This window comes from Nanorana parkeri, unplaced genomic scaffold, assembly GCF_000935625.1.
Source record: "Nanorana parkeri isolate BGI_ZX_2015 unplaced genomic scaffold, ASM93562v1 scaffold23, whole genome shotgun sequence".
NCBI classification, from domain to species: domain Eukaryota; kingdom Metazoa; phylum Chordata; class Amphibia; order Anura; family Dicroglossidae; genus Nanorana; species Nanorana parkeri.
In genome coordinates, this window is record NW_017306291.1 from 2,195,500 (window position 1) to 2,216,791 (window position 21,292).

At 44.9% G+C, this 21,292-nt stretch overlaps 1 protein-coding gene across 1 annotated transcript in view; it reads right to left on the bottom strand.

Annotated features, from left to right (window-relative positions):
* Positions 1-18,901: 18,901 nt before the first annotated feature.
* The window catches only part of ARL5B (ADP ribosylation factor like GTPase 5B), a 25,705-nt gene continuing 23,314 nt past the window's right edge, over positions 18,902-21,292 (bottom strand). The window contains exon 6 of the mRNA XM_018564094.1: positions 18,902-19,289. Coding sequence (XP_018419596.1) covers positions 19,241-19,289 — 49 coding nt within the window. The 3' untranslated portion in view covers positions 18,902-19,240. The remainder of the gene's footprint in view (positions 19,290-21,292) is intronic.

A 21,292-nucleotide genomic window follows, 5' to 3' on the forward strand; every position in this document is an offset into this window, starting at 1 on the left:
GGGGGGGGGCGCATTGCGGAACCTGGCCTTGGGGCGGCAGGGAGAGCAAATACGGCCCTGAGCAGACACTTCCACGCAGCACAGCCGGCAGCTACACTGGAAGGACATTTCAGCATCTACAGAAGAGAAGCAGGTAAGGATCTGCAATAACGATAACTACAAAAAAATCTTCACTATATGAATGTGCGCAGCTGATATCGAAATTGTTGTTTTTCTGCAAGATGAAGTTTTACCATAAAACGAATTAGTACCTTGCCTGGCCAAAAAACAAATAAACCACCACCTGGATTTCGGTAGACATGTGCACCAGCAAAAAAAAATGTTTTTTGTTTTGATTCGGATTTTGCGTATATTTTGTTTTCGGGATTCGGGACCAAAAGTCAATTAGTTTCGTAATTCGGAAAAAATTCGTTAGTGGTAGTCTGAACAAATTTTCGTTTTCGTTTCATTGCAGCACCGACATTAAAAAGACATTTTTTTTTTTTTAAATGTCAATTTAAAATTCACAAATGAAAATTCGTACCGACTACCGCTAACGCATCTCGTCCAAAATGTCGTTTTCGGAAATTCTGATTCGTTTTCATTCGTCATTTCAGTTATTCGGAAATTCGGATGCATCCGAATCTCCGAATAATGAAAATTCGATTGTTTCCAAAACAAATTGCACATGTCTAGATTTCAGGCAGTGTTATCATCTGAGTTTGGTTCAGTTGGTCAGGTCTAGGTTCAGCAATGTTATGTCCCTAAAAAATTATGTCAGCTGCCTCCATGAATATGGACAACGCCAGGGACTCATCAGGCTCAGATTGTGAAAGAGAGGGAGCATGAGACATCATTGTCACACATGGATTGGCCACCACAGAGTCCTGACCTTAACCCCATTGAGAATCTTGGTAGGGGATAACCTGGTATTTGTCTCACTCTTGTAAAAGTGTTTGTGGAGGGGTTGGGGATGACGACGACGACGACGACTCAAAGATTAAGCAAAACAAATGGCAAATGCACTTTTTTTCGCATGCTGGCTGGTGAGTGTGCTGGGAATGGTTTTGCTGTTGTATTGTTTAAAGCCCTTCCATGTGCATCTTGCATTAACCCCTTCATGACTGAGCTAGTTTTTAGTTTCTGTTCCTAAATGACTGACACACTTTTAAATTTTTGCTGTGTGATTCCTCCCCAGCAGCAAGTTTTGATTATTATTATTTTTAGAATTTTTTAAATAATAATTATAGTAAAGTGCCTGAAAGCCCATGTTAAACTTAAAAACGTGTTTTTAACCAAAACCGGCCCTAAACGCATCAAAAACACGTCTAAAAACACGGCACAACCCACTACACTGCAGGTGCAGAAACCTGACCGGATCTGGTCTGCATTTGGTGTGAACAAGGCCTAAGGTCTTTGATCGTTCCTTCCTAGAAGATCAAAACTGATACATTTCACTCAGAGATACATTTGTATCTAGTGCTTGAAATGTATCATTTAACATCGGGCCAGGCTATACAGCTGTCAAAACGAATAGCAGAGAGGTGAGTCACTGCTACCTCTCTGCTATCTTCAGCTGTCAGATACGGGATCGCTATTTAGCGAACCCATATCTGAATGTAAAGGCTTCATTCTTTCATTAATGAAAGAAAGAAGCTTTTACAAAAGCTTAACTATTTCATTAATGAATGTCTCAATAGTGAGGTATTAATTAATGACTGGAACTGCTGAGAATCAGCAGTTACCAGCATTACAGAGGCTAATATAACTCGGCACGTACAGTGTACGTGGCCAGTCATATAGCCACTTTGTGACGGGACGTACACTGTACGTCTCCCGTCACAAAGGGGTTAAAGCTGGGTATGAGTTGAAGAGTGCATTTGCCATTTGTTTTGATTGACTGATTTGGTGCAGTGACACACTGGGGGTCTTAGCTGCCGTTGTGATGTGTGGGGTCCCTTGTGTGTCCTTGTGCCTTTAAGGAGGTTGGGCTACCTCCTGGTGAACCTGCACCCAATTTATCTTTTGCTACATGCACTCCAAGATGGAGACTCTCATAGGTTAGAGTTAGGACCGCACTATATAGAGGGGCCTTGACGAGGCAGTGCGGCTTTTACATATTCTGCAGAAGCCGTGTATCTGAAACCTGTTTTTAACCTTAGCAGTTACAGGGTTTTATTTGCAGGCTGGCTGGTGAGTGTGCTGGGAAACTTTTTGCTGTTGGACTCAAAGATTAAGCCACAAGCTTAGCTGCACATAAGGGTGAAGGAGTTTGGAGAAGGCAGGAGAAGTGAACAATCTAGGCCAAAATAGCCGATTTGGAAAAATTCTCCAATTCAGATTACTTTCCAGTTCATCGATGTTGTCCTAGATTCTTCACTTCTCCTGCCTTCTCCAAACCCTTCACCCTTTTGTGAATAACTCTTTTGGCCATATGGCTGCTGTGAGCCCAACCGTTAATAGAAAGGGGGCTGGGTTATCCATTCCTTCCAATTATTGGCTCCTATGACTCAGCTGACCTGGGCCACAGGCTGGTGGCGAACCTGCAAATTTTGTGGCCAAATGCTTGCGATTTGCAAACCCTCGGAATTTGCCAAGAACCCATGATAGGAGTGAACCCGATCCCTAATTACCAGCTCTCAGCACTGCCCTTTGCCACTGATGCACGGAGGAACCAGTGAAGTTCATGATCATAAGGAAGGACAGAAGATTGAGGAGCCCGATGGGTGAATAAGTGGGTCTATGCAGGCAGACTGGAGCAGCATTTCGTTTCACAATTATGTACTTGGGAGCTTTTTTTTATAAGCAGAAAAGTTCATGTGACAGCGGCTTCTGTAAATATTGGGAAAGGGTTGCTTTAACCATGGGAGGGGGCCTTTCCAAAACCTATTGTAACCAGGCCAGGGAATTGCTGCAAGTTTCCGTTTCCAGTTCTCCTCTCTGGAATGCTGGGGGAAGTAAAACGTTAATGCTTCCCAAGAAATCATCCTGCTAGTTGAGCTGGAGAGAACAGTGCTCAAGTCTATAACGGCTCACCAATTAAAGGAGCTAAAAGCACACTTTTCGAAGACCTTGCCATGCACTGGTAATGCAGAGGGGGAGGGGGGGTCATAAAACCAATTATTCACAATTGGTTAAATCTGAACTCCATCCAGGCAGAGATAAAAAGACAAAAATCAATGCAAGAATACATCATTATTATTACTATTTCTTTTAATGTTTTAATGGAACGCACAGCAATCGTTGCCAAAACTTCCCCCTTCTTTCCCGGGGCAGGAGGGGGCATGGCGGTGCATTGAAGTCAATGGCACTGCAGCCATATTGGATTGGAACATACTGCGGGGGGTTGTGTTGTGGCTGAGGTGCCATTGACTTTAATGCACCACCGCGCCCCCTCCTGCCCCAGAACGAAGGGGAAGTTTTGTGAGCGATTGCTGCTTCTCTGGAACGCACTGCAATTGGTGTGAATGGGCCCTCTCAGTTAAAACAACTCCCATGCATTCCTTTCATCTGTGTATTTGGTGGTTTGCCTGCAGTTACGTTTTAAGGATTGCATTTCTTTCTTTTGTGATTAAGAATGCATGGCAATATTGCCAATAGGTATTATAGGGACAATGCCCACATTAGCCTCATGCCAGGGTTATTGACTGGTGCAGTACATGCCTGAAAAACAAAGATACCAAGCATGGGGTATGGGAATGGGGCTCCTTGGTGTGTAGAAACTCAATTGTAGCGTTAGCTTTTGGCATTCGTTTTCTGGCCATTGGACAATGATCTGCAGTGAGGGGATGAAATGGGGGAATCGCAGGACCAGCTGATAACTCCTCCTCCCCTCTTGAGAGCCCATTTACATTGTTGCGGTGTGATGACACTGCATTAGGGGCAGCTCATTACTTTTAAAATAGGCTGTCAATGCATCTAAAAAAAAATAAAAAAAAACACACCTGAAGCATAGTTTTCCCCAAGGCAGCGTACAAAGAACATTGCCTTTAAAAATGAATAGGATTGGATGCAGATGAATACAGCTCTCTCTGACATTTTGATATTCAGACTGCTGGTCTTCATTTATTAATGCCAATAAGATAGAGGAGAGGTCAGGAACATGATGACTTTTCTTAGCATATCTTTGGGGCATTTTCTGATGAATGACTGAAGGCCAACAAATGGTTCAATTTGGATGATGCAGCTGCCAAAAGCTCCATCCTTCTGTAATATTCTTCTGTAGAGTTATTAGGATAGATTTTTTGTTTTTTTATTGGATTGGTGACTTACCCCACTGTGTGGATGGCCGCAGGTAGAGCATACAAGTGTATTCTCAGTAGTAGAGATGGGCATTGTATACAAGAAAAGAAAAGCGGGGCTTTAAAAGTGTCCAAACCATACAAGACGTCCATCAAACATACATGGTTTTGTATAAACGTATATTTAATACATAAAGACTTGGTTACAATTAAAATGTCATTGACATGATACAATGTTACATTGAAATCAAACTACCTCCTTTTGGTGCCCATACATGTGTACATATATATATATAATTCATTAGTATAACATGGACTCCTTGAGTCCTGATTTCTGTAATAGTTGTATGATCCACTGTGGGCCCCATCTCCGACGCGTTTCGCAACTGTATGTGCTTCCTCAGGGAGGTTGGAGGTATTCTAGGACATTACATCAAAATAGGTTTAAGTATAATGATCACAGATACCAAATTCTTAATGAGAATAATAAAAAATAAAATAAGAGATCATACGTTCCAGGTTTACCAAAGAATTTGTTCAGAGGTAGATTTGTGCAAAAGTATGCAGAGATATAAACTATCTATGTTAATAGAGGCAGTTGACTGTCCGTAAGTACTGGACTGCTGATCCTGGACAACACAGACGATGGGATTTTCTGCAATAGTCCTGTTTATCCCCGGTTACCTCCCACCTGTTCACCTGTTTGGTGATTGCGAGACAGCATGTGGGGCCAAAGATCCAGCCATCTTTGTGAACATGAAAATACCTCCAACCTCCCTGAGGAAGCACATACAGCTGCGAAACGCGTCGGAGATGGGGCCCACAGTGGATCATACAACTATTACAGAAATCAGGACTCAAGGAGTCCATGTTATATTAATGAATTATATATATATGTACACATGTATGGGCACCAAAAGGAGGTAGCTTGATTTCAATGTAACATTGTATCATGTCAATGACATTTTAATTGTAACCAAGTCTTTATGTATTAAATATACGTTTATACAAAACCATGTATGTTTGATGGACGTCTTGTATGGTTTGGACACTTTTAAAGCCCCGCTTTTCTTTTCTTGTATACAATTCTAATTGGGGGTGTGGTGCCCATCCCTAATGGTTCAATTTAATTCCTATGCTTTAAAGTAGAGATGGGCATGCTGGGTTGATTTTTGGAATATGGACAGGTCTCCAGGAATAATGATGCTGCTGTGGGGGTTTTACAGGGCCGGTGCTAGGATTCGTGCCTACACAGGCAAGGTGCATTTTTGTACACCCCTCCCCGACCCCCTTACTTGTACTTGTCAAAATGCCCCGATGTTTGCGCTATGTTTTTTTCCACTTACCTTCGGTGCGGGAGAGCAGCGGCGAGTTAGCGCTGGTCCGGTGGGAGGAGCTCCAGGTAGCGTCCTAATTTAGCTGGCCGGCGACTGCCTGAGGTGCCGCGCGTGTCGGGATCCTCTGGCAGTTGCCGGCCAGCTAAATTAGGACCATTTGTCTTTTTAAGACAAGGAGATCAATGGCTGGGCTATTTCATCTCAGATGTTGTGCCAGTCATTTAAGAAAAACAGAATTTTTTTTGTAATCCCTGTAAAATCCTTTTCTCTGCGTTCATTGAAGGACACAGAAGACATAGCATTGGTTATAGCGCCACCTTCAGGAGTAGGGCACCAGGCACAATGCAAAAGCACAGCTTCGGGCAGCCCCTGACTGTGGCCAAAACCCATAAACGGCTGGAGGCAGCTCGGTTTTTTTGCCTATTGTCAATACTGTAATAAACCTAATTTTCTGTATCAGTAGTAAATTCAGCTTGAGTAGGAGATTTAACAGAAGTGATTTTGGTTTGCTATTTAGCCAGCACCTGTGTAGATGGCCTAGGGCAGTCATGTCCAAAGTCCAGGCCGCAGGCCAATTGCAGCCCGTTTTCCTTTTTAATACGGCCCCACTGGTAATTTAGGTAATTCCTTCTAACCCCTAGAGCATGGAAATGTACATTACTCCTCGGCAGCCTGTATGTACCTCCACCCACCTCTGCTGCTATTGGCTAGGTGGGAGAGTGCAGCACTCATTGGCTGCCTGGGTATCTTCAGCAGAGCAGGAAGGGACATGCAGAGAAGGCACAACAAGGCTGCTGGGGGCTTCACATGGAGGAGACATTGATGCTCCCCCTACCCCCATCATCCAGAGAGGAAGAAGAAAGCCTGAAAAAAAAGGAGCACACCACTTTAAGTCACTTTTCTATCTTACAGCGGTGACCTCCGCGCACTGCGCGTCACATTACTTACCTCCGCGTCACATTACTGACCTCCGCGCACTGCGTATTTTTAATGGTTCAAACAATGTCAGGCAAAATGGTCAGCCCTCACGCATGTTCACTTCATTAAATCTGGCGCTCTGAAAAAAAGTTTGGACACCCCTGGCCTAGGGTAAAGCATACAGGTACATTCACAGTAGTAGAGGTGGTCACGCTGTTGGTTTTTGGGAATATGGATAGGTCTACAGAGACCAAACAAAAGCAAAGCTTAAGGGCCACCCCTGACCAAACCTCATACAGCTAGAGGCAGATGTTTTTTGCCTATTGTCAAGGAGCAAGTACCTAAGCTCCCTGCTGGCAATCTTCATTCCCTTTCTTTTGAGGTGAATACTTTTCAGCTTTTTTTCTTCAGTCCTGAAGACCTTTTAATCAACAGCTGAGCAACAACTGGGTGTCAAGCTGGATAATAAAGTTCCCTGCAGCCTCCCTTCATTATGGTTTGTACATTTAAAATAAAAACAAAAAAAACCCCACACTTGATGCAGAGGAAATGGTGAAAATAAATCTAATAGTAAGGGTGCTGGTCGGAACATGTGGAAGAGCTGTGAATGTCAGGACTGGATAGGCAAATAAGAGCCATTTGTCAGGTAAAACCGCTCCCTTGTACATATATTTCAGCTGCTTATTTGATTAGGGTTTTTCTTACATAGAATGGCGATGCCAAGCAGCACATCTCAGTGCATAGCTTGCAGCAATCTCATTTCTCACAAACTAGGAAAGGGAAATTTTAAGTTGGCAACGGGGTGGGAACATTTACTAGAGATGCCGAAACATATCGGCTGAAAATGGCACTTTTGGGAAAATGCAGAAAGTGCCATTTTCTGGCCGATACAGCGGTGCATCTGTTCTTTCTCTCCTCCCCGCTGGACACTGCTCTGTGTCCCAGCAGGGAGGAGATAAACTGTCAAAGGCGGCCGAGCGCTGCGTCTCTCCTCCCCGCACCGCTCAGCTTCCTGTCACAGATCAGAGGAGAGCAGTGTGGGCGGTGACCGCTGTCATATGAGGCTGTGCTCTCCTTCCGCGCCCCCCTGCTCACCCTGCTGTGACAACTGTCATGATGAAGAACAGGCACAAACCCTCGGTGATCAGTGAGTGCTTGTAAATAATTGAGGACAGAGTATGTTTACTGTGTCCCCAATTATGAATGAATGGGAAGTGATCTACATCACCTCCTGTTCATTCATGATTGTGGTTATAGTAACCATACTCTGTCCTCATGTTATGAATGACCAGGAACACTCAGTATAGAGGATTCCTGTTCATTTATAACAGGGGCTGCAGAAAAAGATTGAGGGCTCTGTGTCCTCGATCTCTCTCTATTTTTGAAAGGGAAATATCAGGGGTCCGTTCAGACCCCTAATATGTACCCAAAGCCCCTAAAAGTAAAAATACAAATATTTAATAAAAAATGAATACAAATTTTTTTTAAAGTTTATAAAAAAAAATATTTTGAAAAAAGTTAATACAAAACATTTTCGATTTCAGCCTGACATTTTTCTTCATTTCGGTTTAGTTTTTGACATTTTAATTTCGGTGCACCTCTAACATTTACCCTTCCATATGCGCCCCATATATTTTACCAAGCTCCCCATCTCAGTGCATAGTCTACAGCATTCTTATTTTTCCCCAACTAAAAAATGAAAATTTTAAATTGGAGGTGGTGTGGGAACATTCACTTCCATATGCAACCCATTCTTTATTTCTTAAAGTTTTTACTTCATTTGACTAAAAAAAATACAAGGGGGCGTGGCCTGGACATGGCGCCGTGAAGACATGCTTTAGGGGAGCTCTGTGATCACTGAACTGGACATACGTTTTAGCCGACTCTATCCGCTCACTCTCTCCATGCCCAAGGAGCCGAAAGCATACGGTACTCACGGTGACCCCCGCAGTGCCTCAATCTACGACTTCTTTGCCCGCAGACCATCAATCCCGGATCCTGCGACGGCCTCCAAGATGGCGCTCACCCGCTCCTCCGCGGCCGTTCTCCAGTCGGGTAAGAAGCTGGGACGCAACACCCTACCCTCGATCGCTGACCCGGTAGACTCCCGCGATCCCGATGGCCCCTCATCTCCGGCCTTGTTCCCAGACACGCCGCGGTTGGAGCCCCCGCCAGGCCCCTCAACGGTCCCATATGCGACAGGCATTGACGTTCAAGATGGGAGCAGCCTGAGTAGCTTACTGCCGCATCTACCCACTAAACGAGATCTGGACAATATGGCGACCTCCATTGTCGCGGCTCTGACGAAGGAAATCCACGATCTCACACACCGCATCACGGAGGTAGATACCCGGGTCACGTCAGTAGAACATGTCACGTCCGCACTATCTACCAGAATGGATGCCATTTTGGCTGTCAAAGAAGAAATCATCAGACAGGCTTGGCGCCATGGACCCTCTGACTTTGACGGCGCTACCATCAAAATAATGCCAGACCTCTCCCGTCATACATTATGCATGAGACGCACGGTCCGTCCCCTACTGGACCTTATCCGTTCTGCATCGGCAACATATCGCTGGGGACACCCGTTCCACATCATATTACGACGCAATGATTCCTCCTTCCAGCTACACTTACCAAAACAACTCCCGGCTTTGTTTCATTTCCTGGACGTGGACCCTGTGGATGTCCCCAACTGGCTGGAACTCCCGGATGACGCCATGGAGCCGGTACCTTTCTCCTTGCGGGTTCCTCGAGGAGCAGGACACCAGCAGCGCCCAACGTTGCGGCAGCCGCCGGCGTTGCTCCCGGTGGGCCGGGAGCCTTGAACTATCAGCTAGTATCCTTCACTGCTGGAACTGAGGACCCCATACCTCCCCTCCCCCGCAGGCACTCACCTTAAGGGCCTTTAACATCTCACTATTGTACATTCATATGTGACTAACCTTTTTGCTCCCCTGCTATTTTAGGGCCCCCCCCTCTAGGCTCTCCTCCTGCGGGGGATGGCGATGGCAGTAACAGGGAACGGTCCCTGAGTACCTTCTGCTCCTCTTCGGAGGTAATCCCCCATTGCCAGGTCCAGACGGGTGAGTATTCTCCTATCCAGATCGGTGGCCTGTACGTTCAGAGACCTTAAGTGCGACCCAGAGGGTAGGTTCCTGTTCGTTAAGGGTCTTGTGGGCGATACTCTGGTTACCATGGTTAACCTGTACCTCCCCTACTCAGATCAAGTCTCCTTTCTTCAGACCATATTGCCGCTCATACTTGAGTTTGAGGAGGGTTTACTGATTGTTGGGGGGGGACTTTAACTTTGCGATGGATCCCCTCTTGGATGTGTCTAGAACAGCCTCCCACCTTTCCTATTCCCGCCTCAGGAAACTCAAGTCTGAATTACACCTCCTCCAACTGACGGATGTCTGGCACCCTCAAGTTAAGGACTATACGTTCTATTCCTCAGCCCACAATACGTATTCTCGCTTAGACTACTTTTTCCTCCGGCACAGAGACCTACCTTTGGTCCTGAGTGAATCGATTGGTGATATCCTACTTTCAGACCGCGCACCGGTTCACATGATCTTAGACCTCCTCCCATTTATCCCCAGGTGCCCCTCGTGGCGCTTGAACGAATCTCTGTTGCAGGATCCGGGGATCCGATCAGAGCTAGAATCCACCATCCTCTCCTATTTCACTGAAAATTGCTCTCCAGCTTCACCGCCTTCGGTGGTGTGGGGTGTCCTGATTAGACACGGGGCCCGACTGAAACGGGAGCGGACTGTTAGGGTAGCCCAGCTATTTGCCAGGCTACACACCCTCGAGAGCGCACACAAAAAATCCATGGCTCTTTCTCACCTCAAGGAGTTGGTTTCACTTCGAGCGGAACTCAACAGCCTTCTTCTCTCCAATGTCAGGCAAGGTCTTTTGAAGGGCCGTCGTACCATGTACGAGCTCTCCAATAAACCGGGTAGGACTTTGGCCTCGGCCTTACGAAGCCCGCTCGGCTTCTTCTCCATCTCCAATGGTACAAGGCAGGGATGCCCCCTCTCTCCGCTCATCTTCATCCTCACCTTGGAGCCCTTCTTATGCCGGATCCGTGCTCTCCCCAACTTCCGGCGCCTGGTGAAATGCTCGGGTGAACATAGAGTTGCCGCCTTCGCAGACGACTTGATCTTTTTCATCTCTGACCCTTGCTCATCCCTCCCTACTCTTTTGCGGGATTGGAACCGTTATGCCTCCTTCTCAAACTAAGATAAATTTCTCTAAATCATCGGCCTTAAATATTTCCCTTCCTCGAGCGGACTTAGAGCTCTTGCAGTCATCCTTTCCGTTCACTTGGGCGACAGATGCCCTACCCTACCTAGGCACCAATATCGCGGCGGACCCAACAAGACTGTACGAGCTCAATTTTGCACCCCTACTTCAGAAAACCAAGCAAGACCTGTTGTCTTGGCACCTCCTATTGCTCTCTTGGTTTGGCCGCTGTAACGCCATCAAAATGACGACTCTACCAAGAATCCTCTACCTGTTTCAGGCCCTCCCGATCCGCATCCCACCGATTTTCTTTCGTCGAATGCGCCAGATGCTCACGGCTTTTCTATGGTCCCACGCGCCCCCCAGAATCCGCTATAGCACGGTAACCCTTCCCAAAAACAGAGGTGGAATTGGCCTTCCGGACTTGGCCAAATACCACAAGGCGACCCATCTTGCCCGAGTATGGGATTGGTGCTGCCACCGGAAAACCAAGCAGTGGGTAAGCATGGAGGAGGAAGACACTAGTTCGGCCTTGGCTGGACTTCCCTGGCTATCTTCACCCATGCCGTCCTCTACTCGCTTGCACCCCACTATCGCACCCACACTCTTGATATCCAGAGCAATCTTTCGTTCCACCGACATCTCTTCCCTTCCCCTCGCCGCTGGGCGACCCAGACTTTCCTCCTGGTGCTGAGAACCCTCGCCTGCGTCGCCTTCGGGAGGCTAATAAGTTTAGGCTGTGCGACCTACATCTCGCCGGCCGGTGGCTATCAGTGGGAGAACTTAGAGGCTTGACAGACCCTCCTCTTGATCTATGGGGTGCTACTCAATTAAGACACTTCCTACTCTCTATACCCCGACACCAGCAGATAACCAGGTTGATGACCCCCTTCGAACAGGTTTGTAAGGACGAGATGCCCACCCGTCATGCCATATCCCTTCTGTACTCCTCACTGATCTCCCCTCCCCCAGACTCATACCCGGAATTTGTGGCCAAATGGGAGAGAGACTTGAACATCACCTTCACATCGGCCCAAAAAGACCGCGTACTACATTTGGCCCAGCACACTTCTATGGCCTCCAAGACACAAGAACTGGGATACAAAATAGTTTCCCGGTGGTACAGAGTTCCCACAGTCCTTCATGCCATATACCCCCAGGTGTAAAGTACAGGAAGTACAAGCGGTCCTTGTCTCGACATCTCCTGAATGCGGCCGCTCCTGCATACCTCTGTTGTGGAAGCAGTCTTGCTGCCCAACCCTCAAGATGTGGTTCTCCAAGATTGATGAGACGTGTCTCATGGAAGACCTGACTTCTTCGATACGGAACACTGAGGAACTCTTCAGATCCACCTGGAGGCCCTGGACCGCATTTCAGGGTTCAGATGCCTACCAACAAGTTATGACCTTAGTACCCCCCAGAACCCAAATGGGGACGCCGACCCCACACGTTTGACGCGCTATTCTGCTCCACCCGGCCTATCTGAACTCCCACCCTGCTGCTCTTCTTCTAATATACTTTTACTCCCATGCTCCCTCCTTTACCCTACCCCCTCCCGTTCCTTTAGATACTGAACACGGCAGGCCTCTAGTTCACATGAAACCACATATGCGACACAACTGACACATACAAGAGATGGAGTGCTCTAGCCTTGAGTTTTGCTCTCTTGCTATACACCATACTAAGCTCACGTTACACATGGCGCATGCTTTTAAATGTCATATAGATTGCAGTAGATGCACCAGATGTGCCTATGGTAGATATGTGTCGGACGTACTATTGGAACTGAGCAGCTCTGCTATGTGATGTCATGATAACTTCACTGTGACTGAAGTTCACCCTATACCTCTGATGTCTGCAGATCATGTTATCGCGCTCCTGGGGCTATGCCTCTATGTACCATTGTACCCTGTTTTTCTTTATGCAATAAAGCTGATTTTTGATTAAAAAAAAAAATACAAAATGTGTTTGATAAACAGCATTAAATATTTATTTGTAACTTTTAAAAAAATGGGTTTCAAAAACATTTTAGCTTAAACCGCCATAAGTTGACAAAAAGGTGCAATACTTACTGGTCAGATCCTCATTTTTAAAATGAATAGAACTAGCAAACGTGCCCAGCTCTGTAGATTGGAATGGGGGCAACAGACAGGCACCTATCATCATACAACGTGTCAAACAAAAGCAAACAAGTATGGAAAAATAAGAGTTGACCTTTTGGCTGTATTTTCCAACGGGTAAAAGAATAATAGAAAGACAGATTTGCAGAGATTTAAAAAAACTAAATCTGAAATGTTGCTGCCTCATATAAAAGGATAGCAGAGCTAAAATTTTAATAGAACAGTCCCACCCGAAAATCAAATGTATCACCTACTTTTCTATCCTGCATAGACTCCAGTGGCAACACATTTCCAGTTATGCCAACTGTTATGGTCAAGGTACAGATACATACAGTAAACTAGCATCGGATAAACTGTGGTGGGTTATTGTGCTGGTGGCACTTTGGTTACACGTGTCCCGAAAGCAACCTGAAATCTCAAAACCAAGAAGGAAAAAAAAAGTTATTTTTTAAACACTTTTTGTACTGTACCCTATCTAGCATAGTTGCCAGCACCTCTGTGCATCTCTCAACCATGGCCTACTATTATGCAAGATCTGTAATCCATTAGCTGCTACAGCTGGCAGTGAAGTCCTGAGGAAACCAGCACCGAGAGATATATGAGGGCTGCTACTGCATAAGCCTCTTGACAATGCAAATTGCCTGGCTGTCATACTGATCCAATAGCTTTAGAAATTAAAAAGAACCACCAACACATGTTGTAGGTATAAGTATGTAGTTCAGGAGTTCAAAGTTCATATTAAAGCCAAGCAGCTTACATTTTCAGACTGATCGATGGCACCCTCTGTATTTTTCTCAGAAGGGGTTTCCTTTCAAATCTGTACTACAACTTACAAGGGAATGAATGAAAGGGTTATAGAAGCTGTGCATCATACAACCAGCAGCCTGGGGTATCTGCATCATACAACCAGCAGCCTGGGGTATCTGCATCATACAACCAGCAGCCTGGGGTATCTGCATCATACAACCAGCAGCCTGGGGTATCTGCATCATACAACCAGCAGCCTGGGGTATCCGCATCATACAACCAGCAGCCTGGGGTATCCACTGGAGTTGCACAACAATTTGGAGATATCCATTGGAGCAGGCAGAGTCAAATATTTCACAACAAAATTAGATTTTCCGTAGACATTACAAGCCGTGTATGTAAATTAGTAGACAACATGGATCTGTACTTTTAAAACTACTTTTACGAAGCCCAACAACCCAGACTGAGGACTTCTTTGCAGGTAAAAAGAAGAAAGTAAGTCTATCCAACTCACTTTTTCACAGTAAAGGTCTCCTGAACCAAAGTCCTGTCCCCATTCACTGAATGTGTCATGTTCGGCATGCATAAGGAGGTAAGCAAAAGACTGACACAGTAAATCCATTCATAGACATGCTTCCACCAATTGTGGAGAAGCATTTTCATTTGCTCAGCTGCTCATTTAAGAACAATTGTAGAACACAGACCGCAGCCACTTAGGCCAAAGCAGCAGAAGACAACTGCATCAGAAGTGCACATCAATAGAAAACACCCAAAACCAAGCTTTGTAAAGACACTGAGGTGTCTACAGGCATGAAGTCAATGTTCTTACTCCAAGGGCAACATGTACAATTACCAAGGCTGGAACACATGTACTTGCAAATGGAGTATGTAAAGAAAAAGGCAACATTTCTGCCCAAGGACTTCAAGCTAGACAGTTCTGTAACATGGATGAGGAAATTAGCATTTCATACAGAAGAGTCCAAACTAATGATCAAACTATCTGCACATTGCAATCCAAGTGATCACGTGGGTGTCATTTCAACCCTTACAAGTCAGCCAGCTCTGGGCCAGTAAATGGCAAACACAAGGCGCATGTGAGGCCAATTCACCATGATGTACATGTTAGAACAGAAATCATATTTTTAACTTGCCAACATGTTTTCATCACATCAAGATCTACTGGGTCATGGTGAGGCATAAAAGTTTATATAAAGTGCCTCTCCAGCCAAAACATTACTTTGGGATGTAGCGGGAGGTGGTTATGACCTCGGTCAGGTTTGTGTCCTCAGAGATGCACCCTTGCTTCCTGTATTGTTGGAGCAGAACGTAAAAGAAAACCCTCCAATGGGGACAGACAGCAGTAGAATCCCAAAACTAGTTCTAACCCTTCTGCACTATTTAAAAAGGGAAGAAAAAGGGGCTTGGGCTATAGTTCTAATTAAGCAACTGAGTCTATTGTGCAGAAATGACTAATAGGGCCTGCAAAGGTAGATTCCTAATACTATTCTTTTTTAGCTACAAGGCAATGAACTATGGACCGTTTCACTGGATTCATCTGCCTTCCATGTTGCCACTTTCTAGCAGTTTCCACCTCAGCTGACTTGTCAGTCTTTTGTCTTCTTGGTGGCTATTAAATCATCCACATTTGGATTTTTATTGATCCACTGTACAATATTGTATTTGACATCAACACTACATAAATACTTTGATTTGATGGCTTCAGAAAAAAACAAATCTATTCCTTGATCTGCTTTACAATGTGTTAATTAGGATTTCCTGTACGCTTTCATTTGGTTCCTTGAGTGAGACTAACAATTCCTTTGGAAGGTCTGGCCACTTTTTTTAAAAATTTTGCAATCAATACCCTGCACACGGTGAGAGGAGCCCAGGGATGCAGAAGAGGCCAAACTGAAATCCGGTCCCTTCCCTCAAACCTCAGAGTAGTATTGAGTCTTTTGAGGTCACTTTTTCCTCTTTAAGTGACGCTAACCCAAAAGGAACAAAAGCTTAATTATTTGATTGAAAAAACTAAAATAATGTAGGTGATGAAACTGCCATATCATTATCCTTTAATCTCTTATTGGTTACATGGCCAAACACAGGCCACAGGCCTGACATTATTCCACAACTAGCTTCCTCCCAATATTTCTAAAAACGCACTAAATGTGACCCAACGAATGAGGATCTGTGGTTACGTTACTCATCCTTAGTTAAAAAGTTACAGGGTTATTCACAAAAGGGTGAAGAGTTTGGAGAAGGCAGGAGAAGTGAACAATCTAGGACAGTGGTGCCCATTAGGTTGATTGCGATCTACCAGTCGATCGCAAAGCTAACACTGGTAGATCGCATGTCGGCTCAATGTCCTGAGCTCCCTCCAGCAGTTCTAGTGCAGCTGAATGTGTGATGCAGTTCCCCACATGACCTGAAGGTGGCGCTGAAATCGTGCGAAGCCCGTGCACAGTGCTGTAATCCTTCTGGCTGATAGAACCAGGAAGTGTCCCCCAGATACAGCAGCAGGAACAGAGGAGAGGCTGAGCAGGCTGCATCCGGTCCATGGTACACCTCACCCAGCAAAGCATACAATGAGTACATTGGGACCAACAAGGTACTGTGATCTGTAAACAGCCCTGCGTCCATGCAGCTATACCCACCCCACATAACAGAGGCAATGGGCTGTTTATAAAGAGCAGCTAAAACAACCAGTGTGTATTACTACTTACTTCAGGTCTAGGGAATTATTGTGTGTTTACAGGAGGGCACTGTGGGCTGTCAGCATCTTGTATTACACAGCACCCCATCAGCAATCATGATATCATTTTTTCCATCTTATATACTTCACAGGATCCTTTCCAGTCTGAGGGCTTGTTAACACCACTTCAAGTGCGTTCCAGCCCGGTGAGCTGCTGGAACGCACTGGATCACATACTGTAAGGCTCCCAGTGTTCTGGGGTGGGAGGGGGGCGTAGTGGTGCGGTAGTGCTTATATTATTTTTTGTGATCGCATCGGACCAGAATACATTGTTGTGCCACACATTCTGGTGTGGTTAATCGCACTGCGGTCAGGGGCGTAGCTGCAGTGCCATTGACTTGAATGCACCACCACTCCCACCCCAGAATGCAGGGAGCCTTACAGTATGCGCTCCAGCAGCTCGCGTGCTGGAACGCGCAGGAAGTGGTGTGAAAGGGCCCTGAGAATATTCTGCTTTACTAATTTCCTGGCTGTCACCAGCCCTTGTGTGTTTATTGAACAAGCTGGCTAATCCCATAACTGCTAGACAGCTAGGAGAGAGATTGAGGAGAAACATCAAGAGAGAGAGCAGGGAGAGACATCCAGGAGAGTGGAGAAACACAGAGAGCGAGGAGAGCCAATTAGGAGACAGTGAGGAGAAACACAGAGGGAGAGAGAGCCAGCCAGCAGAGACAGGATTGAAAATGTAGTAAGAAGCGTTGAAGCCCAGTTTTTGGGGTTTTTTTCATTGGTAGATCTTATTGAGCTCGTCATTTGAAAAGTAGATCTTGACACAAAAAATTGTGGGCACCCCTGATCTAGGACAACATAGCTGATTTGTAAAGATTCTTCAATTCAGCTCACTTTCCAGCTCAGCTATGTTGTCCTAGATGGTCATCTTCTCCTGCCTTCTCCAAACGCTTCACCCTTTTGTGAATAACCCCGTTAGACTTTACAACACTTCCAGAGCCAATCCTGGTGAAAGGTGGACTACAGCCTTGCTCTACCTAAAGCCCAATTAAGAACTCAAGAAAACCCCAGGCAGCCTGGACAGTTGGCAGGTGAAGACTACACAGTACAAAGCTTGCGTATCGTTTCTGTAATATGACAGAATCAAGCAACATAATTTTTCTAAACTACATAAAAAAGCTTCAACAAGCTGATAAAATGCTACACATAATTAAAAGAACTTGACCTATTTGTCCCTTTAAAAAAAAAAAAAAAGCACACCAGTAAAAAAAAAAAAAAAGCAGTATAAAGTATACAGGATATAGTTTCAAAGGTTAAATCCACAGTGACTTAATTGCACCTTCAGGAACTGAAATAAGCTGTGAAAAGTTAGTCCGATGAGCAATGGAAAAAAAATCCTTATTTAGAAAGCTTTAAAAAAAACAAACACAAATACAGCAGATAAAACCAGGGACAGCTTCCAGTCTTGTTCTCGGATAGGTTGTGCGTCAACTGAAATTAATATTTCATAAGCTTTAAAGGAATCCTCGTGGACTGGCTGTCATACTAAACCAGTATCTTCAGTGACCCAAGCATAGAACAAGTTCTAAACTTCACTCAATACTTTGAGCTGTTGACCTGATTTGCAGATCAAGAAAGTCAAAATCAACCAGACTGCTAGCATTAGGTTTAGCATCTTGCTTTAGGACATCTGCAATGGCATATACATATTTCTTTTTATACAGGTTCCCTTTTAACAGCAGCTTTTCCACAAACTGTGGCCCTGCATCATCCCGCATGTCCATTACCCATGCACCAGCTGGAAACCCCAACAGCTGCCCATTTCCCATCAAACGAAACCTGGAGCATTGCAAAATGCCAACAAAAAGCCTCATATGAGGTTTCATTTTACAACATCCTGACTGCATTCTGGGGCGGATCAGCTGCATGCAGTCACTTGCTCAGAACTAAAATTGGGACCAAGAGCTGGAAAAAGGGCAGTGGCCATGGAGAACATTACAGGGTTTCTGCTTTCTACAGGTTAAATGACCCAAGCTTGATTTTTCTAGTGTGTGGATGCTGGTGGGTTACTGCTCCCCGGTTGCCATACCCCTCAGGAAGATCAGCAGCAAAACATTCCAATATGTTCCCAACCGCCAGGCTGAGAATTAGACTGGAGTCGTGCTCTAGCTGCAAAAATCCCCTAAAATTTGCGTTCTTGTTTATGGTGAATTCATCAAGCGCAATGCCCTTATTTTGCTTGTCCTAGAGGTGCACAAAGCCAGTGGGAGATTCTAACTAACCAGTGCCCACCGAGCAGAGAAATACTTACATTTAGGACTTCAGAATTTAAGAACAAAAACCCAGAATATACCCAAATACCGAACCATACATTTAGGTCTACAGACCAGCAATTTGTGATATGGACCAGCACAACATCAAGCCTCCCTGTTTCAGGACCTGTTACAGCCGCTGCTTGCAACGCACATCTGATTTATGTATACGGCCACAGCAGTGACCAAGGCTGCTGCATGGCTTGCACCAGGGAATGCATGGTCCGGGGCTTGTCAAAAAAAAACAAAACACAACTGTCTGACTGGAGGTATACAGGTTAGTAACAGTTAGTCCTCAGATATCCCCCTTATGAACCCCATTTGGTTTATCCGGAAAGCTCTCCATAAAGAAATCTCGCTTTCACAATTGAAAGAACCATAAAAGGCCATTTGAAGACGATGGCAACGTGACCTAATGCTCAGCATGTACAAGCGGACTGATACAATATGAAAATCGTTCTTTAGTCAGGTTGTCTGGTGTGTCCAAAAAAAGTTTTCACATACTCTCTTGTTTTAGCATCACTTGATTCAAGTGTGGCTCAGATAGGACAGTTTGTATAAATAACGTATGTTGATGACGTAGTGTAGGAAAGTATTGTCCGTGGAATAAAGTGTCCTGCTTCCAAATGCTGGGAAGAAGTTATCTCACTCCTGTTCGGCAAGTCATCCACTCCAGGCCTTGACATAAGCTTAAGAGTGGAAAAAAAGGAAAGTCAGTACATTTTCTGCAGATACTTTCATTTACAACTTGTGCAGCACTGTACACGGCACAGACCATTTACATTAGTCCCAAATAAAAACTATCCTAATGGCTAAATAGCGAGCTACTAAAAACATTTTGACTTCAATGGTATTGTTGGAGCTTGCCACTATCTCCCATTTCCACACATTTCTACTGACCCATTAATAGGACAGGCTGCCTTACTGAACAAGGTCAAGCACATTTCAGCACCATTGGATTGTGCCAGAGCCCGTCTGAAAGGCCCAACATTTGATAGTAACTGCAGGCTTTTAAAGGAGAACTATGGGGTTCTATTTTTTCTTTATTATTGCATTCCTTAGGCTAAAGGAGTAAATAGTGTAATTGACTCCAATAAGCCAAAATGCACCCTAAGCCTGTAAACCCTACTTTAAGATGGTGGGCGGGGCTAAGCGCCGCAATGAGGAGAGATCCCGACAACACTGCCGGGATCATCCCCACTGATCACTGACTGATTCTTGAGAACTGCTGCATGTCCATGAATATATGGACATGCGTAGCAGCTCTGTCCACGCAGCTCTCTCCTTACCTGCACGTCCCCGTCCTGTGTCAGCCTTTCCTTCCCCTCCGTCATGCTGACATCCTAATCACTGGGGATTGCTGAAGAGAGGGGAAAGAGGGCTCTCCCTTCATCATTTACCACATATGGGCAAGTCCATATATGGTGAATTATGTCACTGGGGATCCCTGGAGATTGGCAAGCATCCGCTCAGCAGGAATCCCAAGTGACAGAAGTCACCATATATGGACTTGCCAATAAGTGGTAAATGATGGGAGAGAGAGAGGGCTCTGTCCTCTCTCTCCCTGCCCTGTGCCCTGCTGACATCATAATCACTGGGGATCACTGATGAGGGAAAAGAGCACTCAAAGTGCAGGGAGGCCGAGTCAGTTCTATTGCCGCTGCCTTTTCACTTGAGACTCCGCCTCCCACTCCCAAATGCCAGTGTGCACGATGAGGAAGCGCGGCCACAGCAATGAGAGAATTTGGGGGTAAAAAAAAGCTGAGGGCGGGCTGGATCCACTGTTAATGCCCCCCAAGAGGAAAGGAGCTTGGAGCAGAGATGCAGGTGGCCGTTTCATGTGAGTTTTGATGATTTTATCTGTGATGTGGTTGGACTTTAGAAAAAAGGAAGAATGCCAATAAAATAAAAGTAAGAAGTATTTTTATTTGAACTTAGGTCATAATTCTCCTTTAAAAGCTACAGCATGTATGTATGTATACATTATATATAAAGCCAGTTTTATATTTAAGCTCTGACATAATCCCTTTAAAGCAGATGACTTGCAAACAGAAGCCACATACACAACATGCTCCATTTACATTTGTCCCCACCTTTATTACACAAGATTATTATCTGATGGTTAAATACACAAAAGCAAAATGGCAATTATTCAGGTATCCTACTGAACTGTATTTAGTTTCTGGGAGGAAATGTACACAAAGAAAAAAAACATACAACCTTTATGTATTTAGTGTTGACGGAGGGAAATCTCCAATAATCATTTGATGAGTTTGCATCCCAGAAAAAAATTGATTTTGTAACACTTCCAAGTTCAGTAATGAAACTTCCTGTGTCACCTCTCAAACCCCAGCTACCTCATTGGATGATGAATCAATATCAGACTTCAGTCCAATGGGAATGCAAAGCTGAATCAGGTACAAAAGTCAAAGATTTGCAGTGCGGCATAGATGTGTGAATTACAAGAGTGGCTGAACAAAATCATTAGGCAGGGAAAGTAAAAGAAAAAAGAAAGAAGAAAAAATATATTTAATATGCATTTCAGCTGTGTATTTTGCCACTAGTGAGTTTTTCTTTAAAAAAAACTTGTAAGGACAAAATCAGAGCATCCCCTTGCTGGCTTCTCAATTGTTGCAGATTCAGAAAAGGACAAAAGTAATTTTACCTAAATATTTTAAAATTACAAGACCAG